The sequence below is a fragment of the Microchirus variegatus genome (genome assembly GCF_963457635.1).
Source record: "Microchirus variegatus genome assembly, chromosome: 2".
Classification (NCBI taxonomy): domain Eukaryota; kingdom Metazoa; phylum Chordata; class Actinopteri; order Pleuronectiformes; family Soleidae; genus Microchirus; species Microchirus variegatus.
This window is the reverse complement of record NC_139803.1, coordinates 27,909,099-27,926,637: the sequence shown is the minus strand read 5'-3', so window position 1 is coordinate 27,926,637 and position 17,539 is coordinate 27,909,099. Positions and strand designations below refer to the sequence as shown.

The 17,539-nt window shown below is 38.0% G+C and overlaps 1 protein-coding gene across 1 annotated transcript in view; it reads left to right on the top strand.

Moving 5' to 3' along the window:
• LOC310944836 (pyruvate carboxylase, mitochondrial-like) overlaps positions 1-17,539 on the top strand; it is a 314,316-nt gene that overhangs the window by 231,496 nt on the left and 65,281 nt on the right. Inside the window, exons 14-15 of the mRNA XM_083910674.1 lie at positions 1,560-1,649; positions 9,535-9,756. Coding sequence (XP_083766800.1) covers positions 1,560-1,649; positions 9,535-9,756 — 312 coding nt within the window. The remainder of the gene's footprint in view (positions 1-1,559; positions 1,650-9,534; positions 9,757-17,539) is intronic.

The following is a 17,539-nucleotide window of genomic DNA, read 5'->3' as shown; positions in this document are numbered from 1 at the left end:
CCAAGAACACTATACCTACTGTGAAGCATGGGGGTGGAAACATCATGCTTTGGGGCTGTTTTTCTGCAAAGGGACAGGACGACTGATCTGTGTTAAGGAAAGCATGAATGGGGCCATGTATCGTGAGATTTTGAGTCAAAACCTCCTTCCATCACTGAGAGCATTGAAGATGAAACGTGGATGAGTCAATGATCCCAAACACACCGCCCGGGCAACGAAGGAGTGGCTCCGTAAGAAGGATGTCGAAGTCCTGGAGTGGCCTACCCAGTCTCCAGACCTCAACCCCATAGTAAATCTGTGGAGGGAGTTTAAAGTCCGTGTTGCCCGGCGACAGCTCAAAAACATCACTGCTCTAGAGGAGATCTACATGGAGAAATGGGCCAAAATACCAGCTACAGTGTGTGCAAACCTGCTGAAGACCTACATTAAACGTTTGACCTCTGTCATTGCCAGGACATATTACAAAGCATTGAGTTGAACTTTTGTTATTGACCAAACACTTTTTTTCCACCATAATTTAGAAATAAATTCTTTAAAAATCCTACAATGTGATTTCCAGGATTTTTTTTTCCACATTGTCACTCACAGTTGAAGTGTACCTATAATGAAAATGACAGACCTCTGTCATCATATTAAGTGGGAGAACTTGCACAATCGGTGGCTGACTAAATACTTTTTTGCCCCACTGTATGTAGCTGTTGAGTAAGAGTCCAGGGTTGACATGCAATTGAAGGTACCAGTTGTGTACCATAGTGAAATATAAGGATCTGTGTATCCGTGTTCATGTTTTTTTTTAAAGAGAGAGGGACATTTTTATTGAATCCTTTTAACTTTCAAATGTTGGAGGACACGTCTAATAAAAATGATGACATCTCTGAAGGTTCCCTGTGAGATTTAGTGGCATGGAGCAGTGAATTCCACCTCGCTCCATTCCAAGGATGGAGGCGAACCTTCAGTCTTATGAAAAAATGTGAAAAAAAAGTCTCTTTAGAGCCAGTGTTTGTTCTGTTCTCTGAGCAAACGACGCAATACAACACAGTGGGCTCTGTCATTAATTCTCTGGTAGATATTATACAAACATAATTGAGTGCGTTTACATGCACACTAAAAAAAACGATTACTGCGGTGATCGGGTAACTGGAATAAACCATTTTAGGTGTATACATGTCTCTAAGTAATCAGATTATTGACTGAAACATGTAGGTGTGTTAAAGAGGTTTTTAAAAAACTGATAACGGCAATAAACCGATAATGAATATCGGTTTATTGGTTTACATGAGCACTTGAATAACCATAACTACAAAAACCCGATAATACTTGTTTTTTTTTAGTGTGCATGTAAACGCACTCACTGTCAGGTGTCAGAAACGTCATGATTTTCAGTTTAAGGTGATCATACACTTATAAATAAACTATTTGAATTTTGCCAATAGAGCCCTTTAAATCAACTGGACCTTTAATAGCTTCAATACCTCATTGAGTTTTGTGTTTTCTTCATCATCTATACAATTATTTACATAGGGCGGTATCTCACTTGTAGTCTCTGCTCTTATACTCAGGTCATGTGATGGTGAATGGACCGACTACACCCATCCCAGTGAAGGCTAAGCCTTCCTCCATAGACCCAGTCGTCCCCCCTGTCACCATGGGTAAGTTGAGCAAAAGGAAATGAAGCCGATCATAATAGAATCATACATTTTAAGCAATGGTGTAATTTGACCGAAACTTGACTTGACTGTTTTTTCCTAGTTCTGCATAAATACAAAGAAGTGATGAAGACCAGTCATTGGCCGATATAAAAAAAAAAAAAATGATTTGATTCCACTAGTACCACTAGAAATGGTTTATCTGTTACAGAACCACAATAATGCCACAGTGCGTCAATATTATTGCATTCATTACATTTGGTGTAATTTTCCAAGGCTCCTCCACTGCAAGGTTGAGGGGTTTCATTTCCCCAGGAGCACCAATGTTAAAAATGTAAATACTTGTAGACCTGTAGGGCACTTTGGTTAAAAGCACCCACCAAATGACAAATGGGCTGTCGAACAGTCCGATAGCTGGAGGCAGAAAAGCCCTGCTAAATGGCTCAGTTTAGCACTCTGGGAGGAAAAAAGGTTTTGGCCCAGAGTGCTCTGCTGAGTTGTGAGCACAGCAGTAAGAGGATGCAGCTCATTGTTTGTGAAAGGCTGAAGTTCTTTGCTCCTCACCCTTCTCTGGAGCTGCTCCCTTAGAATCTCACAGGAATGGCCAACAGATTTTCGATGAGCTTGTAGAGCCACAAAGGTCCTGTATATACACGGTGCTAGCGTGAACCTTAGGTCAGCAACTGTTTGGTGTAAAGGTGTGAGTACACTTGAGATGTATTAAAACCTGATGTCTCACATTCAGCTTTTCTACAGTGTGTGTACTCAAATGTACCCGAGTCTGTCAGCGTTTTGATTTCCCTCTGCAGACAGGTCTGGCAAGGACACTTCAGAATCTCCTAAAAAAAAACAAAAAAAAGAAGCCCCTGATGCGTTACAGACAGCGTTAAAGGGGACATAATGCAAAATCAGCTTTTTAATCATTTAAATCTTTATATTTGGGACTCTAGAGGTCCTGTCAGTCAGCAAAGTGTGTGGCAAATGGCAAAACCGGAAGTCTGCGATGTCTGTGAAAAGTTATATTCTTGGCTCCACAGTGCAGCACAGAGTTCTACACAAACTTCCAGACTCAGAGGATTTATCTGTCCAGTGGATACATGTTATATATGACAGCAATGTGCCTGCTAGAGCCTGCAAATGATCACTTTTCCAAATGCTAACTGGTTAGCTCCCAGTAGCCTCTGTGGCTGATGTAATTTCCTGTCCCGTAAGTTTCGTTTTACTTTTTTTTAAGGTGGAACTAAAGAGATACTACTAAACAGAGCGTTCTGAACAGAGCTGTTTTGGCAGGGTGATTGAACTGCTGTGGTGCTTCATCCTTATTGTATTTTGACCAAAGCATGTCAGAGACATGTTCATTAGGACACCAGGGAACTAGTTTAACTTGGAGAAACAGGGTATAATATGACCCCTTTAACACAATGAAAAAAGTGAAGCAGCTTTTGTATACATTCAACATGGCAGACACTGAAGAACAGCTATCTTTTGATTCGGCTGTTGCTTTCATTGTAAGCCACCTGTTCCACAGATCTCCCCCAGGTTAAAGTCGTTTCAGGACGCCATTACTAGATAGCCATTGCTTTGAGAAAACTACAATGTTGTTGACACAAATGTTGCTTTGCATTTGCCATCAGGATCCTTGGTCTGATCGGTTGAAGCTATATCTAGTTGCGTACAGAGGCATTTTCATCTCATCGTCCATTGGTCATGCTCATAATATGATAGCCAGTTTTACTCAAATGTGCCCTGAGAATCAGTGAAGGACTTCCTTACTCACCCATGTCCTCTGTGTAAAAGGAAGCACATACTTTTCTTCGAAGGAGAGGTTGAAAAAGCACAGCATGACTTAAAAAAACCAAAATGTGTCGCTTTGAAATGTATTGTGCAGTGTAGTGTGTAAAATATCTTTTACACAGATTTGTTTGGCTGAAACAAATTCAAGGAAGAGACCCATTCTGTCTTATATTGATTTTTATTTCTTATGTTTTTAATTTCTCAAAGACTGGGCAAGGAAAACCACATCACAGCCTCTGGTGCCTGGTTATAATCAACAGCATTTGTTCTTTCCAAACAGCAATTATCTACTCACTTATTTGCATATAGACCTGGGAATAGATGCCTGTGAGGAAACATTCTAATGCCAGGTGTGAACTGACTCAAGCTGGTCCATGACATGTTAATGCTGTAGCCTTAAGGTCCTTGGAGTCAAGTGCCCCCATCCTTGTTTTAATTTCTTGGTAAATGCTGAAAGGTTCAATTAAGGCTGGAAGATAGATTAAATACACGTTTTGAATCATGATGTGCTCAGTTTTACTCCTACGGTGTTTTTAAAATATCTTGAAAAACACATTGATTTCATTCGGTTGTTTTGTCGTGATGCACATTTTTTTGTACTGCTTTGTCACTATGCTCCCAGGTTTATTTTTGTCAGGGGTGCAAATTGGCACACATTTTCGCAGCCTCTCCCTTTTTGGACAACAACCAAATAGTCAGCTGTGTCTACCTGACACGATAAACACCACCCTGTTCTACTTCAGCATTATATCACACCTCAACTGGTAAACATGAATTCATAACAAAATGATTCGAATAGCCCCGTTTGGAAACAACTTCAGAACAAGGGCCTTTCTGCAAGGAGTTTGCTTGTTCTCCCTGTGTGTGCGTGGGTTTTCTATGCGATATGGGGATTAGGTGAATTGGTCACTCTAAATTGACTGTAGGTGTGAGTGTGAGTGAGCCACTCTTTTTCCTGCTGGCTTGTACGGAAGACGTCAAGCTTTGTATAAGAATAGACTGCGGTGCGTTGAAGAAACACAGGTTGCGAGGGAGTTACGTTTTCCTGTCACCCAATCAGCTGGCTCTCGTGGGTGGAGCTTGACCTCACTGTACCGTTTAATTCTTGTACCCCAAGAGAAGGGTGCCAAAAATGGAACGGTTGGTACCATTTCTCTGATATATCTATATTGTGACACAAGGCAAGATATCATTCTCGATTCTGGATACCATCAAATCATGATAATGTATCCGTGATGACTGGTTTTCAAAGCTGTACATGGAATTGAGCAAAATCATATTCTCAAAAAGTCACTTAATAACACTTCTTTAATTTCAATGTATTCTTTGACCATATTTTATTGGCAATATCATTGTTTCTAACACAATTAAATATCCTTCATTCAACATTAAAAAAGCCAAAGGAATAAACCAGGTCCTATCTGAAATGAAAGGTAATAAGATCACGTAATACAGATCATAAACAGTAGATATTTTGTTTTAGAATGTATTAGAAGCACAAATCTTTTCATATCATGATCAGTATCTACCATATTAGTATATAGCCTGAAAATATTCAGATATTATTTATAAGCCATAGCGCTTAGCCTTATAAAAATATTAATTTGATTTATATCATGATATATATATATATATATAGATGTTGATTGATTAAAAAAGTATATTGTGACGAGATATGTTCCCATATCGTCCAGCTCTACACTCCCTCCTACCTAAAGTAAGCAGCTGATGAGGTAGTTATGTAGCACAGGCACGAAAAGGAATCATACCTAAAGCCTAGTAATGAGATTGGTAATATGCTGATTTCCCTTTCTTTCATTCAGGAGGGAGTGAGTGAGAGAGAAGGATTAGGCTTGTATTATCACACTCTGTGGAGGGGGAGGGACTGGGACTGGAGCATAGAAGGAGAAAGAGGTTATGAAAGAAGAAGAGAGGGTTTGGCCAGTGCATAATCCCCATATGTAGAGGTCAGGTTAACAAAGTAGCCTGCAGGCACTGAGATGTGGATAGATTGATAAAAGTGAATAGCAAACACAATTCAGTCAGGATTGTTATCATGTACCAACCACAGAAAAAGAGAAAAAAAAAATGATATGTGGTACGTCACAAAGCCATTATTTTCTAATTAGGATATGTACTATGAAACACTCACATGACTGGCGGTTCAACGATGGCGTATAAGTACACCTTGTTCCAATTATTGTCTGGATTTTTTTTTTATTAATGGAGGACATCTAGAGGTTAATCACCTCACTAACCTCACAGTTAGCTTGAGGAAGAATGACCAATAAAAAAGACAGACTTTCCTTCCCCCTGCCCAGTTAAGAGCTGTGTTTTCATTTGCGTGATAAAAGTAGAAGACTGCCTGTTAGTTCAGCTGTTGCTAATCCTTTGTCAAAGTCAAATTAAAACATTATATCTGCAAATCAAACAGACGTGTTTAGAAAATCTAAATGTTTCTTCCTTTCTCTGTTTCCCCCCCCCCCCCCTCTATTTTCTACCAGAAGTTTGTTTTGTTCATGTGCAAAACTCTTTTTCACTTAGCTATAAAAAGAGTCAAAGGGTTTCTTCTTCTTTGTTCCACACCTCCTGTGCAGATATGTGGAGTAAAAAGTTATGCTCTCTTGATATAATATATCAATGTTGTGTAAATTAGCAGTTATGCTAATCAAACCATAAATTAATGCAAATTGATTTTTAATGCATTTTTGCAGTAAAAGAAGAAAAGCTTTTATATTTGAATGGTTGTTTGTCTCTATTTGTGGCCCTGGGATGGACTGGCCAGGGTGTACCCCGCCTATCGCCCTATGTTAGCTGAGATTGGCACAGCACACCCCGCGACCCTCCAGTGGAGGATAAAGCAGTAGATAATGGATAGATGAGGGAAACAGACTGTGAGCTGTGTATTTGTCCTGAAATTCATCTTAAGCATTTAACTTATTTTAAATTTACAAGGGACTGTCCACACAAAAGGGGCAGGAATGGGAAAATCCTCCCTCCTCTCCTTCCCTCAGCTCTCAGCCCGCTTCTTGGCATTTTCAAACTCGGTGAGCTGCAGAAGAGTGGGGGCTTATTTCCACTTGAACTTTTTGACTGTTCATTGCCACTAGATGTCACAATATAGCACCAGCACTTTTGGACAAACAAACCTCCCCTTTCCACAATGTTCTAAGCATCTTAATATTTGTACATAGAAATATGTTGTTGTCTGCTATAATAATATTGTTTTGAACCTTACATACAGCTTTGATCTTCAATTCCATCAGAATCTGTCATTGCAAAGGTTATAAGACATTTAACAGACGTCTTGGGAGACAGATGTCTACTCCTGACATCGACAGATTGAGGCCTTTTTTTTGTCTCCTTCGCACGTTGCAAATAAAGGACAAAGAAAACCTCCATCTTGTCTCATGAGCTGGTATTGTGCAGCTGGGGTGAGGTGAAAGAGATCAAGGGAAAGGTGGTTGTAAGTAAAGTGAGAGTAAGAAAGAAAAGCAGGCAAGAGGAAGTGAGTTTTTTTTTAGTTTGTGTGTAAGTGGGTCATTTGTCAAGCATAGCAGCCGCATGGGACTTGTCTACTAATTTTTGTTTCTGCTGCGTACAATGTGACACACGCAGGTTTTTCTCCGGTAAACTGTCCCATACATACGCTGCCAAAGTCCCAGGACAGATGCTCTCATTTCTTCCCTGTTTTATAGAGGTATTTCTGTGCGAAGTTTCCAAGTTTTGCTCCATAGTTTATCATATTATACATTTGAATTGATTCGAGGTATCTGTACGTATTTGCTCCATCTACGATTCCTCAAAGCCCATCGAGATTGTTTCAGGGAGCTCATTTGCATGTTTGTGTTTATGAGTATCTGGGTGTGTGTGCGCGCGTGTGTCATTCATTTATGCTCATGCTGGCCTCAGAGACAATTACAGAGGGGATCATTTGTTTTCAGGGATGATGTACAACAATAAAAGGTCAGGAGGGAATATTTAGCTACACAGAGAGAGAAGTGGGGGAGAGAGATTGAAGGGAAGGGAAAGAGAGGCAATGGTTTGGCGGACGACTGAGCAGGCAGAAAGTACTTTATTAACTAGTCTAATTGATTGATGGTTATATACACCTTGGCAAAAAAAAAATAGATGCAAATTCAGCGCCCAACATTGTAATGCCTCTGGTTGTGTTTGATTGTGAGGCAGAGAGAGGATTACAATAGACGGCTGGTTATAGCAGCACTTTGATGTGTTAGCTTTGAGGACTGCTCACCTATAATAAGCCCCCCCCCCAAAAAGTCTGTATTTGTCATGGGGGTTTTCATAGTGATTGTTTTTATTCCTCCTCATGGAGGCTTTTAGTAGAGATGATACACTTTGCTACTATATATGACATTACAATCTTGAGAGCTCACCAGAAACACTCATCTCGAGCCACACATGCCCCAACAGTCTTCATCCTGGGCTCCTCGGGGAGCGGAACAGCAAGGGTTTCAGATAATGGCTCTTTGTTAGCTGCCATTACTCCGGTCTTATTTTTAGCCACACGAGCTGCACGGCTCCATGGATGGCAACCCTTTGTTTCCAAAGTGTCTTTACCACCATCACCTGGGCTGCAATGATGTTATGCTTATATAAAAGTGGTGTCAGGTGTTCCCCTAACTTTTGCTCAAGGTGAGGTTTATATCTGTGGTTTTGAGTTATAAATGTCTCTCTAACTGTAGCTTATATAAGATTTGTGCCAAATATATATAGCGTAAGCCTTATATTCACAATAGGATAGGATAGAATAGAATATTCCATATTATTGTGTACGTTTAAGTGTGTTGCAGCTGTAAAACAAACAAGCAAAAAAACTAGCTCTGGCACGTTAACGGCGTTAGCAGCATCAACATTAACGCATGACACGTTTCCATGACGACTGGCCCGGAAAAAGACCCACGTGACGTCATGTTTACGTGACTCCCGATTGTTAAAAAGAGTCACGCTAAACTTTAAAAACAGAGGCACACATACGCGGTACACAGGTAAGCTGGTTATTTGTAGCGCTGCTCTTTTCCTTTATTAAACTGTAGGCTCGCTAACCGCCGCTAAAGGAGCTAACGCAACTAGCGGCGCTAACTGATAAACGCCTGGACTCCGGTGCTGCGGCATGTAAACGTGACGTCACATTGGACTGTAGGCGCGCTAAAGGAGCTAACGCAGCTAACGGATTCAGTCGTCATGGAAACTATAACACAGCTATTATTAATGCAGATTATAGTGTCACATTTGTATCAATAATAATTCATGCACAGTTGACTCCAAAAAAAATCCCAGTTAAAATATCAGTTATATTCCAACATAGAATGTAAATGTCTGCCATACTCAGATTTGCAGCAACATGGCATCTCTCTGTTTGCTGGCATTGTGAGATTTTCAGAACCCTATAATAGGGTCACAAGTCAGACAAAAGTGAGAAATCGAGAAAGGTGTCAAATGCATGCAAAAGCAGCAGCTTCTGCCAACCATACTGTGCAATACCAAGCTCAGTCTTGTTGTCTGCTTGATTTATCTTTACAATAGCTGTTTACTTTATATAGACAGCTATGATCATATGAGTCACTGTCAGTGGGAGCCATCCATGTTCACAAATTGGTGGGTTGTGTGTTAAATTAGCCGGCTGCTGCGTTTATATTCATGCATTCTTTTATAGGTGATCTACTTGATTTCAGGATGGTTGGAGCAGCAATGAAAGGAGCTCATTAGAAGTTATGACAAACAGCACACATTTATAGGAGAGCACTGTGTAAATGTCGGTTTACCTGCACGTCTACATGTCTTGTTAAATGTTGGACATCATTAGTCTTGGTCAGAAACTTAGCAGGGTCTAAAAAAAAAAAAGAAGTCAATACTGCTGCTGAAGATTGAATAAATTGAATGATTCCTCGTGTTTGGTCGATAATTAAATGGAAGATGTTTGCAATATTAGTTTCATATTTACAGTAGGGCTCGGCAATAAATTAACATTTTATCTACATTGTGGCACGAGACAAGGTATCGTCTTAGATTATATATATATATATATGTGTAAATATCTCCTCCTTGACTTTCTTTTTGTTCTTATTTACAGGCGAACCTTCTCTAGGTTTCCGCGACGTGTTACTGCGTGATGGTCCCGAGGGATTTGCCAAAGCCGTCCGTGCCCACAAAGGCCTGTTGCTCATGGACACTACGTTCAGAGATGCTCACCAGTCGCTCCTGGCAACGAGAGTCCGGACCCATGACCTGAAAAAGATTTCGCCATTCGTCAGCCACAACCTAAACAATCTTTACAGCTTGGAGGACTGGGGAGGTGAGTTACTGTGTGATGAATATATATGTGTGTGTGTGTGTGTGTGTGTGTTTCCCTGATTCTGCAAATAGCAGCTTATGTGTATGTGTTGAATAGATGTTATAATGAGTTAAGTAGTGTTTGGCCAAAGTGATTTCTTGACTTTGGTAGAAGTCCAAGTTACTTTTTACAATATTAGTTAAGTAAAAGTCTAAGTAAGTCTAAGTATATGACTGGCAAAACTGTAATGTAAAGCAGGTTTAAGTGGTCATAAAGACAAGAAAAGTGCTATATAACTACAGATCATTTACCAGCTGTTCATCTTATTATTTTATTTGGTAGTAACAAGCAACAAAGATTGTATGGGTAAATGTATTGAGTAAAAGTACACAATTTCCCAAAGGGTAAATGTAAACAAACTTTGTAAAGGTCAATAATCATAATATACATAATGTGTTTATTATGTATCAGTTTAGTACGAAACAATCCCATATTATGTCCCCACATCTATCAATGTACAATAAAGATATTGACTATTAAGATAGAATAGAATAAATAAATAGAATAGAATATATGGTATGTACAATTAAGTAAACAAAACTAAAGTTAGGGATATTCGACGAGTATATCCCTATGAAAAGTTGACGATACAGTGGTATTCTACCATGAAAGCAGGGCATTTAAGTAGAAGGATGCAATGGTAATTTCTTTATCACAAACAAGTGCTAACAACAGTGGCGGTACTACCACAACAAAAATCTCAATGTCTCAATAACCTGAACATCATGATGAAGACGACTGTTTGAATACAAATTGTCATTGAAGCAGAACGTTTCGTGGTTCAATAACACTTGAACCACTACATCAGACAGTGTTCACATCATATAGTGTTCAGGTGAATGTTGAATTGCAGGCAGTCATTTAAGAATGGCATAGCTTCTTCTTCCTTTCCTTTATTTATGACAATAATGTGTTAAAATGCATCTCAAACCCTTCACCTCCACTCCCCCCCAGTCAGGCTTCCATGAGTCATGTCATTAGACAGTGATTGTAACTTCTGCCTGCTCTCAAATGACTCAAGAAAATTGCTTGTTTATTGGAGCCTCTTGAAGCATGAGCCCGTCCCATAATGCCCCCGTACAGTATAATATACAATTACTCTCAAATTGGCCAGAGAAAGAAAAATGCGTGGCCGTGTGTTTGAACAGTTTGGCAATGAGGCCAATTATCAACACTTGTTGATAATGGTTTCATGTAAAGCGCAGTTGCTGTGAACTGGTTTCAAAGAAGAAAAATTAATTTTCTCGCTCTCAAACACTTGTGTCGTGCGCATTTGTGGAAGAGATATGACCAGTGCACCTCTTGAGGTGGAGACACTTTAATTTAATGCTCAATTATCGTAAACTGATTGAGTTTGAATTAGTTGGAACGCTTGGAGTGTCTCACAAGAGCATGCATGAGAACAAAACAAGTAAAAAAAAAAGGGATTCAGCTTCTATGGGTTTCCAGTGGAACCTCTTTGGTGCTGTAAACCCTAGATTAAACCCCTGCTTGTAGCACGTCGTGGTGCGGCTGTACAGTATATTTCATAACTAAGGCACTTTGAGCAGATCTTACATTAGGCAGCTACTCATCTCATGATACAGATAAAAGGTTATGACAAAACTAAATCACTGAGGGGATCTTACATACAGTACTATAAAAATAACTCTCTCTCCAACCTCCCAGTATATTGCGTTATCACAAGACTGACCAGAGAAAGAAACAAATTCAGCTGGGCTTAGTAGTTAGTTAGTTATTACAAAACAATCTTTGAATTTAAAGCTGAAAACTCTCAGTGAACTCTGCTTTTTTTATCTAGAGAAAATAGATAAAAGATAGATACTAGGGAAGCCCCACATCCTCCTCGTATGTCTCATTAAAGTGTGTGAGCCAGCTCTGAAGGAGGAAAGCACTAATCATTTTCTATTTTATCAACGCGCACAACTTTAAAAAGTTAAATCCACCCCTTTTTAAACCTTGATCATAATATTAAAAAATGTGTTTACGATCATTATGCATAACAGCATCACTGAAAGCTTTGCTTGTCAGAGTCCTAGTCTTCTGCAGAGTGATGAGCTGAAACACATTTCAAGTGGATGAATGTTTAGTCTGTCAGTAACTGATTTTCCTTCTTTTAGGAGATGAAAACTTCACTGCATGTCTTAGTCATAAAAGAACACAAACTGAGCTTTCAATCTGCTTTTTTTTTTTTCCAGTTTCTGCTAAACGGCCAATAAAACTCGAAAGAGCACAGTTTGAGACCATTTTTATGTATAAATAATGCATTTTCAGCTGTTAATTGACTCTGAGCTTCCTGTATTTTATGTGACTTATCGTGGGTTTTTGAAAGCCCTGAATCGTTGGCCCATTCAAATGTTAAGAAGCCGGAGAGATACAGTGGCAGCAGAAAGCTAACAACTATAGGGTGATACAGTTTTTATTTCAAGAGTGAGCATTTTCTTTTAATTACTTCAATCAATCTTTATTGATATGACACTTAACAATTAAATGCAATACAACGTGATTTACATGAATCCTGATTGGTGAATTAAAAAAAAAAAAAAAAAAAAGGTTTATCTGATTCAAAGTTAGTTACTGAAACAGTAAATTGGATACTTCAACATGGAATTTTCCAAAACAGCCATATGGGGAGAATAAGTTACAATGTTGAGTGAGTCAGTTTCTAAATTAAAGGTTCAGTTTGTAAGATTTTGGGTTAATTGTTTCCATTTGGAGAAAGAAAAAAAAGTATATATATATATATTATCACAAATAAATAAAATGAGTTTATTTGTGATAATACATATCCTTAGCCTAATAGCATAGTTGCCTCAGTCATATTTGAACGTTTTTGGAAAACAAGAAAAAACAATTTTTTTAGCAAGCACATTGGTAAAGTTAGGCAAAAATCAAAATTACCCAAAAAAATTATGCTGTTCGCCTAACGATATACATATCAACTTTTAAGATTTAATAATATCTGAAGGCTACCATGGTTTCTCCTTTATGTTCGGAAGGGAAGCGAGAATTGAGAGAAATTCGGCTGCAATTTTTTGCAACATTTTTGCAACATCAGCAACAGATTTTAATATCCTTTAAATTGATTTTTAAAAAGTGGGTATTTCCTCATGTGAAAACTAATGGTCTGATCTATATATATATATATATATATATATATATATATATATATATATATATATATAAAAGATATAGAGATCAAATTATTTTTGTCTACTTTGCAGTATAAATAATAATAATTCAATAGTAGAAGATGTAGTAAGTTTCAAGCCAGTAAAAGCTTCTTCAGCAATCCAGAACAATCTAACCTCTGAATTTAAGTCAATAATGATAACGGCAGAGGAAGAGTAAATGTAAATGACTTTGTCTTCCTCATAAATCTTTGTATTCTTCTATCATGAAGGTGCCAATGTTTAAATGTCAGTGTGCATCAACTTTGATATCTCTTGTCAATAAAAAAACACTGGTAGTTTAAACAATCTTCTGTCTTCGTGTAAAGAAGTAACAGGAACTCTTACATCATCAGAGAGCGCAAGAACCTCATTAAAATAAGATTGTAAAACAAGAGCTATATAAAGTTTAAACACCTCCTGACATAATGATTGTGATATTATGCGCTGCAGAACATGACATTCATTTTTCTTTCCCAGTTAAAAGTTGTGTCCTCCTGAGGAATCAGTCGTTCCTTTGTGATATTATGAGTCAGAATGAGACTTTTTGATAATTATTTAAAAACTTAAATTAACTTAGGAATATCCCCTGACACCTTCCTGTTCCTTACTCGGTATTCATTAGAATATCTTTCCCGTGCATATTGATATTGTTGAAGTAATAACTACAGATTGTGTTAATTTGAGTCATTAGGAAACAGAGTGAACAGTTTAGTGTTTCTGCACATCTTGCATGCACTATTTTATCTTCCTAAATGTAGGATATTGGTGAGTTAGGGTGGTTAGAGGTAAATTCAAGAAGAAATCAAACCATATCCCTGTAACACACATCACCCATTTCTTTCTGACCTATCTGGATTGTTTTGATACCTCTGTCTATGTGTGTGTGTTCTCTCTGTAAACCACAGTTGAATTTCTCGTTTGAAAATACATGTATATTTCTTGCCTGGCAAAAAAGAGAAAAGAATACAAGATAGTCACACATTTAGTCCCTTGTAGGGGGTCAAGCACCAAACCAGTGGATGGACTTTGTGAAAAAACTATACTTTATTCAGCCACGTGTACAATTGAAATTACATTTCTCTCAGCCCCCTACACTGTTAATCATTCCATGCTTTACTGTTAATATTACAGAACATCAGTGAAATTACAGCTCATTTACTGTTTTTTTGCAAACCTTAAGGAATAATTTAAATGATTTTTTGAAATTCAGGAAATGATCCATTTGCCCTGATGCACTTTGACAGTGAGCAGACTTTCTTCTCAAAAACAAAAAGTATCTCGGAATGACTTGAAAATGACCATCTTAATAGTCGGCATCGCCCTAAACAAGGATCCGTTGAAAATATTTGCAAACCTCTTAAGGAATAATTTAAATGATTTTTTGAAATTCAGGAAATGATCCATTTGCCCTTTTGGCCCCAAAAGTAAAAGTGAATATGTACAATAACAATAAGCATAAACATCTATGTGCTGTAATTATGGCTGCTGAAGATGCTAGAAATGCTCAAGAGGGTCTTTCTTCTTTTATATGTAATAATAATAATAACACGTTTTGTTTATAGGCGCCTTTCAAGACACCCAAGGTCGCCTTACAAGACAGGATTAAAACAATATAAGAACAACAAAAGACAGCAATAAATGCAAGACAAAAAGAGCTACATTAAAAAATGAAATAAGATTATGTGAATTCGGAGTAAAAATGTATGATTTCAGGTGTGATTCCAGGGAATTCCAGAGACGGGGCAGGGAGATGGATGGGAGGGTCAGTGAGATGAGTGGAAAATGACAAGCTTAGGTGGAAATATACTGACCAAAATTGTCTTATTTATTTGTGCTTGAAATTATTTAGTATTGTTGAGGATGACCGCAGGAAACGCTATACGCATGTCCCATGTTAATAAAAAGAATGTTGCAAATGATATCCCAAATCTGTGCAGAAAGATTCGCCAGGTGCCAGCCATGTTCTCACCACATATCGATTTCAGACGTGAAGGAGATAACCATGGTTCAGCTCTGACACACACTGATACACAACAGTGGCAGCTTGTAAATTCACCTTTAAACACTTCGTCATGAATCCCGTAATGACCACAGCAGGAGTAGCTACCATGCCTCTCTTGATACAAGGTCTCTCAACAATGTACTCTTATTTAAAAGTGATCAGAGATTAAAAGGAATATCATGCCTGGCTGTGCTAAACTCACGCAGAGCCAAAAAATAAATTGCAAACAGGGATAGATAATGACGTGAGTATTGAACACTGTTACCCCGACACATTGTTCCCATGCAAAATTCTTTCTTCTTTTTTTTTTTTCTACACCAAGAAGGCTCTTAGATAAGGGAATATTGCTTTCACATGTTTCAGCTGCTTAAAGGCAGAATGAATCATTGAAGAGATTAGGCCTGTGCAAGCCCTCTGAGGATTAAGTCCCTTCCTGATATAGCATTCTGCCCACTACAACACTGGAGATACAGTAATATGAACCAGGTCACATACTGTTTTTGCGCGCGGGTGACAAATTAGTGGGGAAAACAGATGCAAAGTGTTCTGGGTAAGTGCCATCAGAACAACTTCAATGCACCTTGGCATTGAAACAAAGCTCTGCTCCTACATCCAGTAAGATAAGCACCATTCTTTCTAAACAAATGTAGTGGTGTGATGACAGAGCTGGAGAGAGCTGCCTAAATAAAGCTCTTTGCATTAAATTTAACATGCAAGGCTGAGCATTATATCAATATCATGACATGAGACACGATATAGTTTTAGATTATGTATATTGCCACAACCTGATATGGAATCTGTTATGTCTTTTGTTGATGTTTCCAGTACTGATATTATGACTTGCACTCAAAAATTTACTAATTTAGATTAATTGTTAATAAATAAATATATGGAATCGATATAGAAATAGAAACTCTTCTTTAATTTTGAGCCTGATGGTTTGTCTTACAGCTGAATCCGACCATATTTATAGGTAATTTCATTGCGTCATTACAAAAACGAAAGAAATTCAATGCAATTGCATATGTCATACAGTTAATTATAATAAAATAAAATAAATACACCAGATATCATCTAAATTTAAAGGTAACTAATGCATTTAAAATGTAATGCAAATCATCTATAGCTAAAATACACAGAATAATTTAATATTTAGGGTTTTCTCTTTGGTTTAAACCTAGAATTTTATGCATGGTCTTAAACGCTGCATATAAAGTTCTTGTATCAGACTTAACACATGGTTAAAATAAAGGATCCAATGAAGACCTGGGGTTTCGAGACATCATAAGGACCTATAATGCCAACAATCTCTTGAAAATATGTTCAAATTCTCAAATGAATAACCAATACATTGATGACATCCAACCACCATAGTGACAAGAAAACAAGTTTGATAAAACTCACAGGTGTATATTATTCATGTGCATGTTTAGGGGGAGCTCAACATGCTTAAACTACATGAGAATCAATGAATTACTATGAATTACCAGCTCGTTATCAATCGGTATTTACAAAGAATTTGTCACTTGTCACTATCCATCATCCTCTAACGTTTCCATGAGCTCAGAGAAACAGCCTGTGTCCTACTCTTTATCTCATATATGGGGACAAAGCCTAAAAAATATTGAGATATTATTCATAAGCCATAACACCCATTCCTACTTATACAGTCATCAAACTGTTCAGTGTCCCATCATGCACTAGAGAAGTGGCCATTATCAGTGTATTTCTCCACTCAAGTTGCCACCATGTGAGTGTCTGTGGGTGTATAATCAGTGTTGAAAATTAGCTGCCATAGTCATGTGTAAACACGTAATAGTCTGTTCTATTGACCTTCTTTTTGAATGCGCAAGTGACTAATGATCCAACTTTCTGTCCATGTGGGCCTTTCTGTCGCTTGGTGTTGACAATTGAATGAATTCATGAAATGAAATAATGCTTTCATAAAAGTTGGCAACTTGATCAACTGTCACTTGGGACACAAACTCAAAACACCACTTATGTAATCATAATTAGCTGTGGTTTTACTTGATGGACGTTTTACCTGCAATTCATAGAGTAGACACTTCCCTGGTACTGGATGATCTTCTGTAATGAACAGACATGTGGCTTCTTCAAATTTAATGTTATCCACAAGATATGATCAAAATATTCCTGTTCCATTAAAGCTTTATATCAAATGTTACATTATATTATATTAACCGCACATGATACCTGCTTTCTAGAAGTGATTTTATCTGTCAAAGTGGTTTTCCTGCTGCTGCATAAAGCTACACAACTACTGACTGTAAATGTCATACCGGAAGTTAAGTTTAATAACTTGTGTGTCTCTGCTGAAAATATGCAAACTTTAATGGCAAATTAAATTTCTTTGTCTCAGAGCTAGAGCCTCTCCTAACACAAGATACCAGGTCCTTTTGTGTATTCAAGTTGGGATGTCTAGACTCAACTTGCACCTAACTACAACATCCTGCAGGATACCTCTGTGGGAGGTCGCCCCTGATACCTGCAGTAGACAAAGGGTTGTGAAAGCACGGCCTGGAGGGGCAGACCCCTCCAACAGAGAAAG